Consider the following 16,479-nt stretch of genomic DNA (forward strand, 5'->3'; position numbering starts at 1 on the left):
GATGTCCGTGGTCAAGTCGAGTACTTTGGGGATGACAGGAATCCAGAGGATGGCTAAGTAAACCTAAAATGTTTAGGTTTGTTTCCAAACCTGTTGGCTCGGCCGCGCGTGCGATGCTGGCCGCTCATTGCCCCGTTTTGCCATCGCGTAGGAGGCGGTGCAACGCTCCCGAAATGTTCCAATAGCCCACCGCCTTGGTTAGTTAGGTGGAGCCGAACGAAGACATCTGACAAGCATATGTCTATGGAAAGTTTCAGATGTCTTGTCTTCATCAAGGACATTTTATGCCAGTACAGAGGACTTGCCGAGGCTCCCTAGCTGGGGACTATTTATGTATTTGACGGCAAAAACCTCAGTCAGGTATGTGATGAACCCGCCTTGCGGCTTGCTGAGGTAGTTAATCAAGCTGACGAGCAGGTGTGATGCAAGCAATGAAGGAACTTGTCAGTGATTACTCCATAGCTTCAAGTAGTGTCTCCGGCACAATCTCAAGCTTTGCGGGAAATTGCCCTATCCGGAGGAGTCAGGACCATGCTTTTTATGGGCTGGCGGGACAATGATGCAGGCCCAGAAATGGGGGATCCTGTTCTGTTGAATCTGGGTAGGAGTAATTAAATTTCTGAACCCCAAAGCGAAGAATTATCCTGCAGCATGTCAGGGATGCCCAACCGTGGCAGGCCACCTGGAATCGCCGGCTAATTTTGGCAGACTTCGAACAGCTCGTAAAATTAGCCCGTCTTTGACCCGGAATAGCCAGGATGTAACCTCCCGAAGGTGGAATCCCTTGTTCTGAATATGGCCTGATGATCTGCACCAATATTTCCCCCTGAAGACAGGTCTCCACGGCCTGTCTTGCAGCAAAGGACTCCATATGTCGATATATTCGTCTTCTTGTGCCTTGGAAAGCGTGTAAATTGGGACTCCATCCGCACCGATCCATCTTCTAGCCTGATCCCATCAGCAACTTTAGCGATCCGACTTGAAATGCCAAATCAAGCTTAGGATCAGTATATGAATGTGTGTATATATATATAATAAAAAGAATTGAAAAATTGAAAAAATGAAAAAAAAATGAAAAATGAAACTCCATATAATTGCAACTACGGATTGCTTGTTTGCGTTGACGGAGTCCGAAACGGGAAGATAACTATCTAATGCACCACATATCAAATTCATGAACTTTCTTCCCGGGAACAACAGCAACATGACAAGAAACCTAACACAAACATCTACATCTCGACTTATCCACAATCCTTCAAAGTGCATGAAGTTGCTCAACTTCTGACCTCCTATTGAGCAGTTGTAACTTCATGTTGCATTGGAAACGGAACAAGCAGAACTAACACATTGTTATACACCCCTATTGGTAAGCAGCTTGCAGACTACAGACCATGCAGACTTTCTCATCCATTTCACTATGGCGCTTGCCTTTGCTATTGCAATTAGAATAATCAAAGGATTCACATGTGTGAAGACATGAGAATCCAAGTCTATATAAACCCGTCACTCTCCCGCTCAAATGTATGTCTTGTTCAACAATCAAGCAAAATCAATCTCTCAGTTTAAACCACTCCCCGAGCCTCTTGTCGCGAAAGCCAAACCCTCAACTAGACACCATGGTCAAATTTACTTCAATTGCCCTCGCCGTCGTGGGCGCGATGGCTTCTCTTGTGGCTGCGGACAATTGCCAGACCGGTCTCCAGTACTGCGGCTACGTCCTCTTGAGGAAAGGTAAGTTGAGAGGACTGGCACATGTTCTTCCATACTACTCCTGGATCTCTGTCCTAACTTCGGCATTAGGAAACTATTATGCCCAAATCGTTCAAGCGTTGCACCAAGCGAAGCTGCCGACCGACCCACGGCACGTCCAGAATACTCTTTTCCAATGCATTGGTGGACCGAACGGCGAAATCAAGGTTATCAAATTCTGCGGAGCGGCTTGCCATGATGGAGGCAACAATCACAGCGATACTTGCTGATTATCGATCATCGGCGAGATGCTCGCGATTCAATTATGGCCCAATGCTTTTCCACACTCCAAGGAATCTCGGCGATTTTTGAACTTTATATTTTTGTGGTCTGAGTCGTGTACTTCGATTTTGATACCTAGTAGAGCAAATGCAGGATCTCGCATATCAAGGATTGGAGCCGATTCCCTTCATACCTCGTAAGATGGCTGAAGCATGAAGTTGTAGCGAGGAAAACAGGCGTTGAAGCACGAAGCATTTCCGATGTTTGCTCGTAGAAGTAGAACCGATCTGCACTAGGCCAAATGCGGCAAGCTCGGCTCCATTCAACCAACCAAAAGATCCATCAATCGATCCACGGGGAAGGTTTAGTCTTGGCACGAGAAGATATCCAAACCCACAAAACAACCAGTCTTGTTGGCTGTTATCAAACTTTCAGCTTCATCACGAGCAGGATCATGGCGCCACCAAGAAGGAGGCTGCTGGCTACAGCTGAAGAGACTCTCATACCACCATCTGCTCTGCCAGAAGGCCATCGAATCGCCAGAGTTATCCGCGCGACCGGAAATAACCTTTATTCCGTGGAACTGCCGTCCAAGAAGTCGATGTTGGTGGAGTTGCCCGCTCGGTTTCGCTCAACTATATGGATGAAACGGGGATCCTTTGTCGTCGTTGATACGAATGCACTTGAAGAGAGGGATAACAAACTCTCTGGGCAAATAGTAAACATTGTGAGAGACGAAAAGGCATGGCGCAAAGCGGATTTTTGGTTAGTGCGCTTCGATGTTTCCCCGCCAACCTGCCATATGTTAATCCTTTTAGCAGGCCGAAAGAGTTTGTGAGACAACCCATACCGGATAGCGATGACGAAGACTCCAATGTGGGCAAAATGCCGCCATCGGACGCCTCGGATGAAGAGTGACAGGCGGATAGTGCAAGATGAAAACTTATCGAATTCCCTGAGGATAAGCAAGCTTCTATGTAGGATTGATCGATCTCGAGTACGATCCGTCCGCCCGCCCTCCCTTCTGCCCCCCTTGCAAACAAGAAAGCTTCTCATTTGGCATTTTTGTCTTAGTTTAAAGCGGGAGCTAAGACTTGAGATGCAAGGGCCATCACAACCGCCATTGAACTCAAGGATGTGCCTGGATATACGTTCCAAGCATATTCCTGTATTAGACATAACGCGAAAATATAAAGTGGTCGAAGGCCTGATTCCCAGAGCAACAATGGCGAAGCCCATGCCAGGTACGAAAAGAACTGGTAGTGCAGGCTTCTTGCGCACAGGAAACCTATAACCAGCGAAGTCAACATAGTTTTGGTAATGAAGTTGGTTGTGAGGGTGTATCGTGTATTTTTCCCTTGCAGTATATCTCTGGCAATCTGTGTCAAAGACTTCCGTGATGGGTGTAACCAGGAGAATCCAAGAAAAAGAGCTAAAAGAGATAGATGCACAACCAATAGCGTCAATGAAAATGACCTAGAAAGGAATATTTCCTCGCCAACAAATCGCCAGTTGACGGTCCATTTGAAAAGAAACTGCCTTGTGAACTCAAAGGCTCTTGAAAAGTATCCGACAGGGCTCTTCTGCAAAAAAGGAATCGCAATGAGAAGCTATACATATCTATTAGTTCAGAGAATAAGAAGGATATTTTGTGTTGACGCACCTGTACAAGCAAAGATAGTATCCCTAAGCCTAATGCACTGGGAAACCCGACGGCTAAAGTAAGAATTACCGCAAGCGCAGGAGCAACTAGGAGGAGAGTCATTTTAACACTGACTCCTGCTGACCATAGAATAACGGCAGTGGACCATCGACGCTTCTGGAGCATGTATATTGTCGCCCAAAGGAGCAGCGTCGCAATCCCGTCATTAAACATCCTGAGCATAAAGATACTATGCAGGCGCTTTGACAACACAAGAAGTGGATATATGTACGGCGGAGCACCGGCCGACCAGTATGTTGCCATGACAAGAGCCAGCGCAACAATATATAGCCCGGCGAATATAATTTGGCCAAACGCGATGTCCCGTCCTTCATCTGTCACGGAATATAGAAGGGAGAACGCGTAGACATGTCCCGCAGGGTAGACGAGGGGTCCCGTAGAACCTTTGATAAGCGTATAGTCACGTTCACCGGAGAGAAATATCGAAACTTGTTGCATATAAGTGGACCAGTCGATCTCCGTGTCTGGTCACAAACATTACCAGGTGAGCTGCGGTAATCGTAGGCCATGACAGGGGCGATTAGACCTACACGGTATTTTCCAAACAATAAGGGAACATAGAACACTTTCTGCTAGCAGAAGTAATGGGCAGATCCATTTCGAATGCTTTGGGTTCGTGCAGAGGTCAATACAGAGCCTGCAAAGCTCCATCTTGATGCCGGAGGGTCGGACGGCCAGGAGGATATTCGGGTGGAATCCGCTCGTCAAGACAACGCCGCCTAGTTAAGCGTATCAAGAATGACAATTCATGAAACATTCACTCTGATAAATCTGGCTGATAAGGCTTTGTTTATTTTTAGTTTTTGTATTGTTGTTGGCCTTTAAAGATGCTAACGCAACCATCAATTCCTGAAATGATGGGCGTTCGCGACCCTGCCCTTGCAACCCTTGTCTCCGGCTCTATCGACCAGTGGAGATAAATAATTTCTGTCTTAGTTACCCGATATACAATAATTTGGGAGTGGCTGCACTTTTCATCTGATCTTTGAAAGACTATTTCATCATCAGAATGTAATTGAAAGCTGGCCTTGTATGGTTTCTGAACGGATCGTCCTGGAATATGGAGGGGTTTAGTCCCTTGTTCACACAGATTGCTACGCCGTAACCGCATCTATAAAGTACATATATCGGGGCTCTCTAGCCACGATAGCAATAGATGATACAGGCTCAACCACCAGATATCATCTTCCTTGTCCAACATTGTGCCGTCCTAAATCAGCGTATAAAAAGAATCCGACTATAAACGTGCAACGTCCTTCCCAAGATCAGTCGGGTTACACGCCCCAAATATGATATTGCAATAACTCCAATCTCATGCCGCGTATAAACTCGGAAATTGATAATGTACATAGGATGGCCGTTAAAAGTCGACGGCCTTCGCATCAACGGGCCTTGGTCATCCGTCGTTTCCTCTGGGCGGAGCATCTAATTTTCTGAAATCGGCTCCGCCACCACTTTCCCTTCGTGCATCTAGGCCGAGAATTTGGCCAACGATACCCTTGGGCTTCGGGACCGGGCACTCTCTACCCATCTTCGTGAGCCTTCTTGCCTCCGCGTCCATGTGACGGAATTCTGCTGCAGCGTCGTCCAATTCATGGGCCTGCTCGGAAAGCAATTCTCCCGGTGATTCTGGTACTTTTCCTGTTTCTTTTCTTCTACGCCTTCGTATTCTCTGTTGACCGTCCGGCATCGTTATCATTTCGGAGTCCGCTAACGTACGACGGGGCGCGGGACATGGGAAAAGATGCGGCATTCCGACAATTAGGAACGAGGCTAGGAGCGTCGCTGTAAAGAGCGATGTGGTCGAACGCGACCGCGGATGGAGGTGCGGGGGCATTGGGACAGGTATTTTAGGTGTACGTTTTCATCAACTCCCGCATTGCGTACTTCAGTCAACAGTCCCCGGTGGCTTTATTCCTGAAAAGAAGGATATCAGCCGAGTTGCAACCTCTCTCTAATTAAGCCCCGAAAATTTCGAACGCACCTACACAACTTGTCTCATTGTGACCTGCACATGGGGGCAATTGAGTGAATCCCGATGATTTTTATTTCTTGCGCACTTTGGAATGGATCTCGGGCTTCAACTCAGAAAAGAATTGGCTAATCGGGGTGTGTGCAAAACATACTGTCACGTGACTTCACCATTGGGCCAGCTTCGTCGCCCCGCAAAAACATTATGGAGTATACGCATTGACAAGGTGAGACTGCCGACAGCAAGCCTTTCAGCAGGGCCCCCAAGCCAACTCCGCACAGAAGTTATTCGCAGCGGATGACAAGCCGGGCGAAGAACACTTAACGCCTGATCCACTTACTCTGTATGCAGTACTCTGCAGACAACCTAACGCTGTTTACGAAGTACTCCGTAGTGCCTCGTGCAATAAATAAGTACATCAAGTTCTTCGGCGGACTACGTAAATTGGTGATGCAATAAAACACTCCTAGTTAGCATGGACCAGAACCCCAAAGAGAAGCAGGGCCTTGGCTTCTCACGCACTCCAATCTACCATTTGTATCACCATTCGTCCCCCGAGCACAACCACTTCCGGCTTATGCCGCGAGATCAATATGAGGAGGCTGTAACGCGGGCCCAGGCACCTAAAGAATTACTCTATAGATCGGAGCTAGAAATGTACCACATTTGGTGGTTGCACTGATACCCATGCGTCCTCTTGAATTCCCGATTCACAAACCGCCAGAGCTCCCTTAGGGAAATATGGGGCATTCTTGTTTGAGTGTTTGCTTTTGAGAATGGCAAGAATCATCTCCTCACAACGGGCAAGCTTGTCGTTTCTTCTATTTGATGACTAGGAACATAAAAAGGGGCTGCTGATGCCTATCAAAAGGTCATCATAGGCGGATCACTCGTCCATCGATTTCTGGGTCATTTTTGCCATTTTAACAACTACCGATTTTTTATCGATGACGGAGTTGGAAATACAGCTGACCTTGTGTTCAGTTCGTGGCGAAAAACCACCATCTTGGTTCAAATTTGCTGGAACTCTGCAAGTTTTCTGCCGAGTTCGACATCGTTTTCTTCTATCTTCTATTTAACACGAGTCGTTTCTCCACGCCCGACTCCACCTGTTCTTTGTCGTAGTACTCAAGTGCAAGGCGCTTTTTCTGTCCTCCGTGTAGCTCAGGTCGCCGACATTTCAATTTGAAAAAAGTTTTCACTAGCTCTTTACCGCTTGTGTCACTGTGCCTGCGATCTAGGACATACCAGTAGACATTGCCAAAGTATTGAGGTTTTAAGGGCATATGAGCAACTCGGAGTCCTTGAGAATTCCTTGCTCTCTGGGTTATCATTGCAATTCACCGGAAACCAGATATTTTAGCTCTCCTTCTTCCATTGCGGGAATATTCGACAGAGCCATTTTTCTGAGTGATAGGACGAGGCTAATGCAAAGACGTTGGAAGGATAAGAGGAGTAACAACGCTCCCACCGGCCATATCAGGATTGTACTTTGTTATCCGACCCGTGATCCCCAAAATCAGTGCAGCAAGTAGCATTGTTAAAGGACAACTTGCTTTCTAAGAGCTGTTTGGGGGGAAGGGGGGTTACAGAATAAAGGAATGCAAGAAATATGCTTGGGGATTTCATGGGTGAGCGGTGCTGATTTCTGCGATCTGCAGAGTTTAAAGTGGTTGGGGTTCAGAGTTGGAGCGCGTCAATGGCTTGGCGCTCCAGAAATCGGCTGTGAAGTCCTTATCGCCATCGAAGCTTCGCAGCTCGGCTTACCGTCGTAGGTATCTTGTTCCTGACAAGCGATGTCTCCATCCTAGTCTAGCGTCAGTCCTTCACTATTCTTTTTTTCCTGTTTCTTAAAAATGAAGAAGCCAGAACTCCTGCAAACATAGACAAAGCCTCACTCGCTTGTGCCGAAGCAGCCCAAGAGCGCGCGCCGCATGAGCTGATTGTAAGCATCGAACACTCTCCCTACAAAATGAGTGACCTTGACAAGTACGTGTAAGTTCTTTTGATTGATGCTGCGACACACTGCTGACTACCGTTCTCCCTTTACCACAGAGCCATCGCGCAACTGCGCAAATGCCGCCCCATCCCCGAGCCCCAAGTCCGCGAACTCTGCTACAAAGCCCGCGAGCTACTCATCGAAGAGGGCAACGTCGTCACCGTCGATGCTCCGGTCACGATTTGTGGAGATATCCATGGCCAATTTCATGATTTGATGGAACTGTTTCGCGTCGGTGGTGATGTCCCTGATACCAACTACCTCTTTATGGGTGACTTCGTTGATCGCGGTTTCTACTCCCTCGAGTCCTTCCTCTTGCTACTGTGTTTGAAAGTGCGATATCCAGATAGGATCACGTTGATCCGGGGTAATCATGAATCAAGACAGATCACGACAGTTTATGGGTTCTATGATGAATGTATTCGAAAATATGGTAATGCGAATGTTTGGCGTTATTGTTGCGAGGTATTTGACTATTTAGCTTTGGGCGCTTTGGTCCTGGGCGCCAGTTCAGAACTGGAACCAACGGGGCCATCAACGTCGATGGTCCACGATTCCTTGGGCACTTCACATTCCATCACCGGGTCTTCGACCAGCGAGGACGGGATACTCGAGATTGAAGTGTTAAATTCGAAAGGCGAAGTCACATACGCAGCCTATCGACGGAGGGACCGTGGATCGCAGGAATTGGCGAACGATATCCGGGACGTTTCACCACCCAGAGACATATCCTCAGCTCCCACCAGCACGCCGTCCAGAACGGGGCCTGCGGGGACAGGGGCGACCTCTGACAGCATAGGGAGTCTGTCAAGCAGTTCGGGCGCTGTTCTTTGCGTTCACGGTGGGCTTTCACCGCTTGTCGACAGCGTGGATAAGATCCGTCTCATCGATCGAAAGCAAGAAGTGCCCCACGAAGGTGCCATGTGCGATTTACTCTGGTCTGACCCTGATGAGATAGAAGGGTGGGGTTTAAGTCCCAGAGGTGCAGGCTTCCTCTTCGGTGCAGACATCGTGAAGCATTTTAGCTATAAGAACGATCTCTCTTTGATTGCTCGCGCACATCAACTCGTCATGGAAGGCTTCAAGGAGATGTTCGATGGTGGTATTGTGACAGTTTGGTCAGCACCAAATTACTGCTACAGGTGTGGCAATGTTGCCGCGATATTAGAATTAGGTGAGGATGCGAGTGGTGGAGGCACCATCTCGAGAAGTAATGGTGACTATGGTCGGAGTCTGGGCGGCATCCGAGGTGGACGTGGTGAGAGGCGAAGTATCGTCGGACCAGGGAGGAGATACAGAGTATTCGATGCTGCACCTCAGGATACCAGAGGAATGCCAGCAAAGAAACCCGTTGCAGATTACTTTTTGGTGGGTTCCACTCTTTCAATGTTTCTTGAGTGTTTGCTGCTAGATGCTAACAAGAAACCAATCAACAGTGATACCAACGCCCTGTTCCATGCTTGCGTTTGGCTTATTTCCTTCACCACATGCAATGTATATGTTTATAAACCTGGGAGGCAAAATGTCCTGATTTAAATTGCCCAAAGCAGCTGAAATACAAGAAAATTATTAAAATATATACACTCTAAATCAACTATGTACATCCAAGAATCGATATCAGGTTCCCAAAGCGGAATCCAAAAGCCGAACTTTCCACAGAGAAAGTTTGCACATAAAGAAAGAAGATATCCATAAATCCTGTTTAGCCCGAAATTTTTTTTTTTTTAAAAAAAAAAAAAGCGGGGGGGCCGAAAAGAAAACATACCAGTGCCAATTTGATGTACAACAGCCCCAATTCCCAAAAGATAGAGCCAAAAGGAGAAATGTTGAGGGTATGTGAGGCAAATGCTTTCTACAAGCAAGGCTTCTCACATAGAACCATCTATAGAATCACAAATGGACAGAATATCAAAAATCAACCAAAAAAAAAAAAAAAAAAAAAAAAAAAAAATCCCGCACCAGATTACAATGAGATGACAATTCATAAGTCATGAGCCACAATCGACTGATTGCGATGTTATTGTTAATAGTACATTTGGTTGGGGGTGTGAATCCCAGGTTCAGATGGCGGCCCTGTAAAAGCCTGTGTAACATTGATGCTGTCAGGTGTGGACTCAGGGACATAATAGCCACCGCTGTAGGCATGGGGAGCAGTATGCACTCCTATATTGGGGCTGATCACTCCGGTAACCTGACCAGGTATCAAGTGAGGATTCTCTCCAAAAGATGGTGTCGGCGTGCTTGTTGGCGGCATCGTCCGTTCGACGTCAATATCTCCACAGGCTCCATCTGGGCTACCCCAGTCCCAGTTGTCTAGCCCAAGGGCTAAAGCGTTCTGGTCTTTGAACCACCAATCCTGACTCTCCTCCACAAGATTGTCAATCTCGGCAAAGGCTGGAATTTGAGGTGCTTCCAAACTTGTGGAGGAAGTATCAGTCACTGTTAAAATTGGCGGAGATCCAGAATCCTCCAACTTTGGCTGAATATCCACATCTGTATAACAGGAAGGCTTTGGAGGCGGTTCTGGGAGTGATGGGTTACATTGAAAGTCTTTAACGGATTGCGATGGATGTATCGCCGACTTCTGGGAAACGGGACGGAAAGCCTGGGCGAACTGAGGCATCGCTTGCAACGGAGTTCCTGCTGGTTGAGGATGAGCTTGAACAGATTTCAAATTTTCATCGGGACTTGATCCACGGGTTGAAGGGATCGATGGGGCCTCCTGGCTGGGCATTTTAGTTGACTCATCAGAAGTGGATGAAGAGTGCACTTGATCCCAGGAAGCCCAAGAGCCAAATTTCGCGTGAGACCGCTCTAGGATGGCAGTGGCTTCAGCGGGGAGAGCGATATGCCACTTCTGTGCAGATAAATCTAGAATCCGAAGAGTCCTGCGGGCACATAGCCAGCTCTCTGCCATTTCCTCCAGGTTTTTGAGACCGTATACAATATCTCTCCGTGACGCCTTATCGGGAAGGTTAAGAAGATGGATCGTACATGCCGAATGGACAATATACACAGCGACATTGCATATTTGGCGCAAATTGTAACTTCGTTTATAGATTCGAAGCAGCTTCGAAATCATGGAAGCACTTTGTGTGCAGAGTTTCCTTGGAGAAACGTGCTGCGGGAGGGGAGATGTTGCTTTGGTATACTTGAGGAACGGTCTGTAGAGATGGATAAAAAGTAATTGGAAAAACATGCTAATATGGGTTAGCAAGAGACTAATAGTTCGGTTGTTAGCACTTTTAAGTTTTGGCTTACTGCATAAGTAAAACTTGGGGCAATTGCCCATCCTTTGGTTCCATCTCTTTCGGCAGATCTTTTCTCCATGCTTCAAGTCTGGTGTGTAGCTGACTTAGTCGTCTGAGCTCTTCTTGCTTTCCCATATGTCTGTTCACAGGGATAGGATTATAAAAGCTTGACAATAAATCACTGCTAATTTCACAGAGTTTGGAAATTTGCAGTGCAACCGCCCTTGTCCGAGCAGGTTGCACATGCTCTTGCGAAACTCCAACATCTGTGTAAGGTGACCACATCTCTGAATCTTCATCAGGAAAAACATCAACTTTGGGGACTGTAATTTGCGCGCCGGATAGCTGTGGCTGTCGACCTAGATAGTTTGACCAGCACCTGCACATTTGTTAGACAACAATCCAAGTTAAGCGGTGAATCTACTAACTTATCAAACAAATAACACCCCCAAAAGGTGATGCGACGTGCGTCTATATCTTGGTCGTTTAACCGATTAGAACCAATGCCCGTCGCGTCCACATTTAGCCCCAAATCATAAGCCATACGAAAACTCATGCCGCTATACACCCAACCAGAGCCTTCCCTACCGCAGCCAGCCTCTCGGACTGACATTATTGCAAAAGCCTGCACGTTGCAGAGTCTAGCCTTCTCATGCTCATCGTGTTCCAGGATCAACCTCTTCGCCTCACGGAAAAAGTGATCTCCAGCGGTTGCAGAATCATTGGGATCTTCGCGAGTGGCAGGCCAGGAGCTGAAGTGGCAGCCAAGAGCAAGCATGGCATTGACGAGTAGAGCAGAGCAGTATTCACTTGGTCGGCCTCGTACAAAATCGCGATAAAACAACCTCTTTGACAAAGTCGTGAAGTAGGGATAGTGCCATGTAAAGTACATCGTGAGCAGGTGACGAATCAATTCCTTGCTTTTTGTGACCGTAGTCCAGCATCTAATCGAGTCATCCAGAGGCTCAGCACTACTTAAGCCGGGTAGGCATGGATCCGAGTCATCGGAATCGGAACTGGCAGGTAGAAATATCAAGTTCGAAGTCCCGCCAACGTACTTCACCGTGCCATCGAGCTTGAGCTCGCTTATCCTTCCAGCCAATTCGGACTCAAACTGCGGTACGCCAAAGGCAGCAATGTCCTCATCGCTCCGAGAAGGGAGTTCCGATTTTGAACCATCCTTCTTAGATTGCCGTGTTAGGATAGATTCCGCCACTGCCTCCAGGTCATCGCTGGACCGCATCTGGCGCACGAGGTCCAAAACATCATCTTCATCGTAGTTGAGGATTGCTTCGACCAACGTTTGAAGTGTTGTGTTCCGGTTCTTCAAGTTATCAATGTCTTGCTTATAAACACCTTTGCGTCTATGATCCGAGTTTGGATCGTATATGCCTACCAATCATATCTTAGCCACAGGAAAGACAAACAAATTGGTGTGCTTACATGGCGTATGGTAAACGGAGGAACACGCAGCGCAGCTAGGAGTGTTTCCATCGCACTTGCAGGTAATTTCTATTAGCGCATGTATAGTCTAAATGGATTTGCAGCAAGCATACCTTTGACTTCCGTTTCCTGCACGCAATGCATGCAGTTGAGACGCATCTTCTCTTAGCTGCAGGTGTCCTGTCTTGATTTTTGAGTTTCGATCTCTGTTTCCCGGGTTGACGAACCCTTTGTTTAGCCACCGCCGTCCGCTCAACATCTGCCGCGGCCTCACTATCAGCCATTATTGTAAGAATTGCACTCGGTTTAAAAAATCTTCGGTGCGGAGCCTTGACCAGTATATCGGCCGATGGGTCATTCCCACTTGGTGGGCTGACGCATTCCGTTTCAACACGTAGTATCGGCGTAAAATATGTCGTAAGGGTCGTCTTGGCCGGAGAGGAAGCCGCTCGACGAGGGTGAACACAGCATGAACGATGGCTGGAGGTCTAACGAGGTAATCTCAAGTATTCGTATTGGTCTCGGGAGACTCTATGAGCGCGCACTTTCCAGCTAGCAGCAAACGAATCGAGGAGTTTGCAAAGCCTAGCCAGGAGAAAGAAGAGAGACGCCAGCCATGAACGATCCGCACTGAGCGTCAGGACAGGGTTGTTCCCGGCCGTTGGAAGTCGAGATGATTAGGACGACGATGGGACGAAATCTGCGCGCGACCCGAGAAGCCGTCACAATTTCGATAACGGGATGGCAGGAAGCGCAATAGGGCTCGGGAGGAGGCTGGAATTGTCTTGAATCAAGTCAGCGCTGCGCGAGTCTCAACCCTTCGCTCGTTGATCCGCGGTGAATCTTGGGGCGATCGACCCCACGAGGCAACCAGACATGGGGCGGCAACGAAACGAGACGAGGTCGGCATATCAGCCAATAGGAGCCCCTGCATTGATGGATTAACTAAGCTGCAGACAAAACCCGGTGGTCATACCAGCCGAAACTTTTGTCCTGCAACATCGCGTTTCTAGTTTTGCCTACAAGAACCCGATATGCTGTGGACTATTGCAGTGGCCCAGAGAAGAGCGATCTCATAGTGAGGTAGTTATAGTCATAGTCGAGGGTATTCAACTATGGGGACTCTTACACTCCGTATCTAGCAAGGTGATAAGGCCTGTCAAGTTTCCGTGTACACCATAGAGTATGGAGTTTATCCTCTGAGAGTCTCGTAGCCTTTGCATGGTAACTTTCACAGCGCTAAGTCCATTTCCTCCTTTGATTATTGCATTCGTGTCGCATGAGTTGAAGCATAATTAAACATTTCATTGCAAAATGGTGGCTAATAATACAGAATAGAAGCAATCTATGATACAGACTTGAACTTGCTTCTGCATGCACAGCATTATTAAGGAAAATAAAATCCCTCCCTCCCACTCCTGGTCTCTTTTCCTTTTTTTTTTTTTTTTTTTTTTTTTTTTTTTTGTATGAGAGAACAGAAAAAGGAAAAGAAAAATAGGCAGGATACAAATACACTGATAAGAATATAGGGAAACAAGAACAAAATCTTTTCAACATGTTCCAAAGAAAAGAGCAAGCAAGCTCAAGACAGTCTGGACATCCACAAGCTGACAGACAATATTCTTCTTTAGTAACAGCACAGTACAACCACACCACCTTCGCCCCCCTTCTTCCCACCTCCCTTTTCTTTTCTTTTTTTTTTTTTTTATTCTTTTTATTGGTTGTTCTCTAGTTCACGTACCAAATGCTGAAGATTTTTAATTCCCTGACGGGCGAAAAGTTGCTTGATGCATTGAGATAGCTGGCAATTGCCCGGGCAACTTCCACCATATGCATCGCACACTGAATGGATCGATTTGTGGAAGAATTCATGGCGTCGAAGTTTCTGTTCCATTCTCGCCATTTTAGCAGTCATTGCTGCGAGTTCATCTCTCTTTTTCTCTCGAGTCTTCTTCGCCGAATATCGGTTCTTGATCCGACGCTCGTGAGCTTTTGCATCCTCGTCGTCTTTCGGCAAGGAGCGCTTTGGGACTGGCTGGCTCGGCCCGCTGGATTCGTAGGGTGGGCTCGAAGGCGCACTTTGGCCCTCGCTAGGACCTTCAGGGTTTTCCTCTCTTCCCTCTATTTGAGTTGCGGGAGCCGAACCCGAATTGTCGTCGAAGAGGAAATTGTCGGACCAAGGCAAGTCGGGAATCGCGGGCAAGTCAAGCAAAGTGTCCAGGTCCTCATGAGAATTCTCCATTTGTGAATCCATTGCGGGATTTTGGTGATTGAGGGTAAGTTGAGCTGCGCCCATTTCCCCTCCACTGCAATCTCCGTTAGTTATTGGGTTGATAAACAAAGTCTGCTTAGGAGAAAGGGGTCATTCTCCATAACTTGGGCGGTTTATACATACCATGGCATTCTCGAGATCGATGGATCCATTTGAGTGTCAGACATGAATGAGCCAGGGCCGTTAGGAAATTGGCTGACTGAGTAGTAGCCATCAGGAGCCGATGGCATGTCCAGAGCAGTGATGTTGGCGTTGACGTCGTTCTCCAGCAATCCAGTGAAACTCTCTGGCAAAAAGTCGGACTGAGTGTTCTGCATCGTAAAGAGGACGCTTGCCGAGGATGAAAGATATGTGCAAGAGGTATTAACCAACTATTCCTTGAGAATGGATGATATGCACTGAATGTTTTTCTTTTTTTTTTTTGGGACTCAGAACAGAGCGAGGGAGGAAAGATTCGAAATACCGACCAAGCGGGCTATTTATATTTTTTCGAACTCGAGTCATATAAAAAGTTCTGACTCTCAATGAGCAATATGGATGGCTATGAGTCTTTTCATTTCGCCAGAAGTATCGCATCACATCAAAACGGCCCATCTTGAACAGGAATATGAGTCCTCTAGATTTGGAGTCAAAGCTTTGCCATGGAACCGACATGTCGACTACGGGGGAGTTAACTGGGAGTAACTTTCAGAGAGATTGTTATGGGCTCCGCTTCCATGGATCTCTTCGCTCAACTCATGGGAGGGCCGTTGCACACCGCCGGCGGTGCAGCTAGCAGGGAAACGATAAACTTGTTACTCACCCACGGGCCGTTTATCGATAAAAGAAAACGCATACTGGGGACACACGGGCAAGTATTTGCTTTTCCGATTCTTTTCTTCCTTCAGTCGAAGGCCTATCTCATATAGAATATCTCTGGATGAAACGCTCATCGCACGGAACTGAAGAAGCTCTAGCTAGAAGTAAACATAGCGGCAGAAGTCAGAGGTCTCAATTAGGAAGTTATTTTCCTAAACAACAGAGCAATCAGCGCTATGCCATGGTACGAATGCTCGTCAACAATTCAAAATGAGGGAAATGCATACAGTTTTCAATTGAGTAACGGATCCCAACTCAAAGGCGTTCCACTGTTAAGCAGTACTGGCTATGACTCTGAAGGCATTTATGACTGTAGTAGGCTCCCAAAAGCATTGATAGATTCGGTAAACATTAATACTGTAACTTTTGTTGTTGTTGGCTTTGTGGTTCCAGAAACCCTGTTTGCTGATGGCTGGGAGATGGTCACAACTCCTCACATGTTTCCATGCCCCTGCTTGCTTTGGGGAAAAAGAAAATAACATTTTGATTGACAACATACAGCACCTCTAAATGATATCTATTGTGTATTTGGCCTGTAACGTCTCTCAAATAGGGCTCTTCCAACCCCGGTGCATGGTCTGAGAATAGTTTCTCGGTGTCAATTTTGAGGACTCCTTGGCAATTGGGTCTCAGAAGTTGATATTAGCTTTAGATTAAGGTTAAGGCTCCGTCAAGGTAGAAAGCTTATTTCGATTGACAGCGACCCCATTAAGCTGCCGTGGATCGATTCAATCCGTCACATTCACATCACTGTTTACTCATAGAGGATTGGGGATAGCTACATGACTCGATTCCCACATGCATGCTTTCCTTCTTTCTGGTACGGAGAAAGTGGTTTAGCTTGAATGACTGCGTGCTCTGCCGAACCTTGCTTCCAAGTTCTCGCTGGGTTTCGCGGCCATGGCCATGTGCGGTTGACACGGGAGTTAACTTAAGGTTGCGGTACTTCCTAACAAATCCAGCAGTGTCCAAAGAGTAAACAAGAGTTGT

General features: G+C 47.1%; 7 protein-coding genes across 7 annotated transcripts; 3 read left to right on the forward strand and 4 right to left on the reverse strand.

Moving 5' to 3' along the window:
* Positions 1 to 1,465: 1,465 nt before the first annotated feature.
* D8B26_007612 (uncharacterized protein) lies at positions 1,466 to 2,165 on the forward strand. The gene has a single exon (XM_066125588.1). It carries the CDS (start codon positions 1,524 to 1,526, stop codon positions 1,977 to 1,979), a length of 456 nt encoding a protein of 151 aa, XP_065981672.1. The 5' UTR covers positions 1,466 to 1,523; the 3' UTR covers positions 1,980 to 2,165.
* A 243-nt stretch (positions 2,166 to 2,408) lies between these two features.
* D8B26_007613 (uncharacterized protein) lies at positions 2,409 to 2,992 on the forward strand. Its single transcript, XM_003067122.2, has 3 exons — positions 2,409 to 2,736; positions 2,793 to 2,847; positions 2,901 to 2,992. Exons 1-3 carry the CDS (start codon positions 2,426 to 2,428, stop codon positions 2,928 to 2,930), a joined length of 396 nt encoding a protein of 131 aa, XP_003067168.2. The 5' UTR covers positions 2,409 to 2,425; the 3' UTR covers positions 2,931 to 2,992.
* Positions 2,993 to 3,041: 49 nt separating this feature from the next.
* On the reverse strand, positions 3,042 to 4,345 carry ALG3 (dolichyl-P-Man:Man(5)GlcNAc(2)-PP-dolichol alpha-1,3-mannosyltransferase; the record flags this gene model as incomplete). Its single annotated transcript, XM_003067123.2, has 3 exons — positions 3,042 to 3,581; positions 3,635 to 4,158; positions 4,225 to 4,345. 3 exons carry the CDS (start codon positions 4,343 to 4,345, stop codon positions 3,042 to 3,044), a joined length of 1,185 nt encoding a protein of 394 aa, XP_003067169.1.
* A 371-nt stretch (positions 4,346 to 4,716) lies between these two features.
* On the reverse strand, positions 4,717 to 5,770 carry D8B26_007615 (uncharacterized protein). The gene is made up of 2 exons (XM_003067124.2): positions 5,679 to 5,770; positions 4,717 to 5,611 (listed from the first exon to the last, which is right to left on the reverse strand). The coding sequence occupies exon 2, from the start codon at positions 5,529 to 5,531 to the stop codon at positions 5,091 to 5,093; it is 441 nt and encodes a 146-aa protein (XP_003067170.1). The 5' UTR covers positions 5,532 to 5,611; positions 5,679 to 5,770; the 3' UTR covers positions 4,717 to 5,090.
* Positions 5,771 to 7,638: 1,868 nt separating this feature from the next.
* D8B26_007616 (uncharacterized protein) lies at positions 7,639 to 9,218 on the forward strand (the record flags this gene model as incomplete). Its single annotated transcript, XM_066125589.1, has 3 exons — positions 7,639 to 7,655; positions 7,722 to 9,033; positions 9,102 to 9,218. 3 exons carry the CDS (start codon positions 7,639 to 7,641, stop codon positions 9,102 to 9,104), a joined length of 1,332 nt encoding a protein of 443 aa, XP_065981673.1. The 3' UTR covers positions 9,105 to 9,218.
* Positions 9,219 to 9,688: 470 nt separating this feature from the next.
* D8B26_007617 (uncharacterized protein) lies at positions 9,689 to 12,659 on the reverse strand (the record flags this gene model as incomplete). The annotated part of the gene is made up of 5 exons (XM_003067126.2): positions 12,473 to 12,659; positions 12,360 to 12,414; positions 11,345 to 12,308; positions 10,927 to 11,295; positions 9,689 to 10,865 (listed from the first exon to the last, which is right to left on the reverse strand). The coding sequence occupies exons 1-5, from the start codon at positions 12,641 to 12,643 to the stop codon at positions 9,689 to 9,691; spliced, it is 2,736 nt and encodes a 911-aa protein (XP_003067172.1). The 5' UTR covers positions 12,644 to 12,659.
* Positions 12,660 to 14,073: 1,414 nt separating this feature from the next.
* D8B26_007618 (uncharacterized protein) lies at positions 14,074 to 14,948 on the reverse strand (the record flags this gene model as incomplete). The annotated part of the gene is made up of 2 exons (XM_003067127.1): positions 14,074 to 14,665; positions 14,755 to 14,948. 2 exons carry the CDS (start codon positions 14,946 to 14,948, stop codon positions 14,074 to 14,076), a joined length of 786 nt encoding a protein of 261 aa, XP_003067173.1.
* Positions 14,949 to 16,479: the final 1,531 nt, after the last annotated feature.

Source organism: Coccidioides posadasii, chromosome 4 (genome assembly GCF_018416015.2).
Source record: "Coccidioides posadasii str. Silveira chromosome 4, complete sequence".
NCBI classification, from domain to species: Eukaryota; Fungi; Ascomycota; class Eurotiomycetes; order Onygenales; family Onygenaceae; genus Coccidioides; species Coccidioides posadasii.

Excerpts from the sequence above, each read along its gene's own strand:
- D8B26_007613 (XM_003067122.2), top strand. The coding sequence starts at position 2,426 with ATGGCGCCACCAAGAAGGAGGCTGCTGGCTACAGCTGAAGAGACTCTC. Across the intron at positions 2,737-2,792 it reads TGGCGCAAAGCGGATTTTTG|GCCGAAAGAGTTTGTGAGAC; the intron begins GTTAGTGCGCTT and ends TCCTTTTAGCAG. Across the intron at positions 2,848-2,900 it reads GCGATGACGAAGACTCCAAT|TGCAAGATGAAAACTTATCG; the intron begins GTGGGCAAAATG and ends ACAGGCGGATAG.
- D8B26_007615 (XM_003067124.2), bottom strand. The coding sequence starts at position 5,531 with ATGCCCCCGCACCTCCATCCGCGGTCGCGTTCGACCACATCGCTCTTT.
- D8B26_007612 (XM_066125588.1), top strand. The coding sequence starts at position 1,524 with ATGTCTTGTTCAACAATCAAGCAAAATCAATCTCTCAGTTTAAACCAC.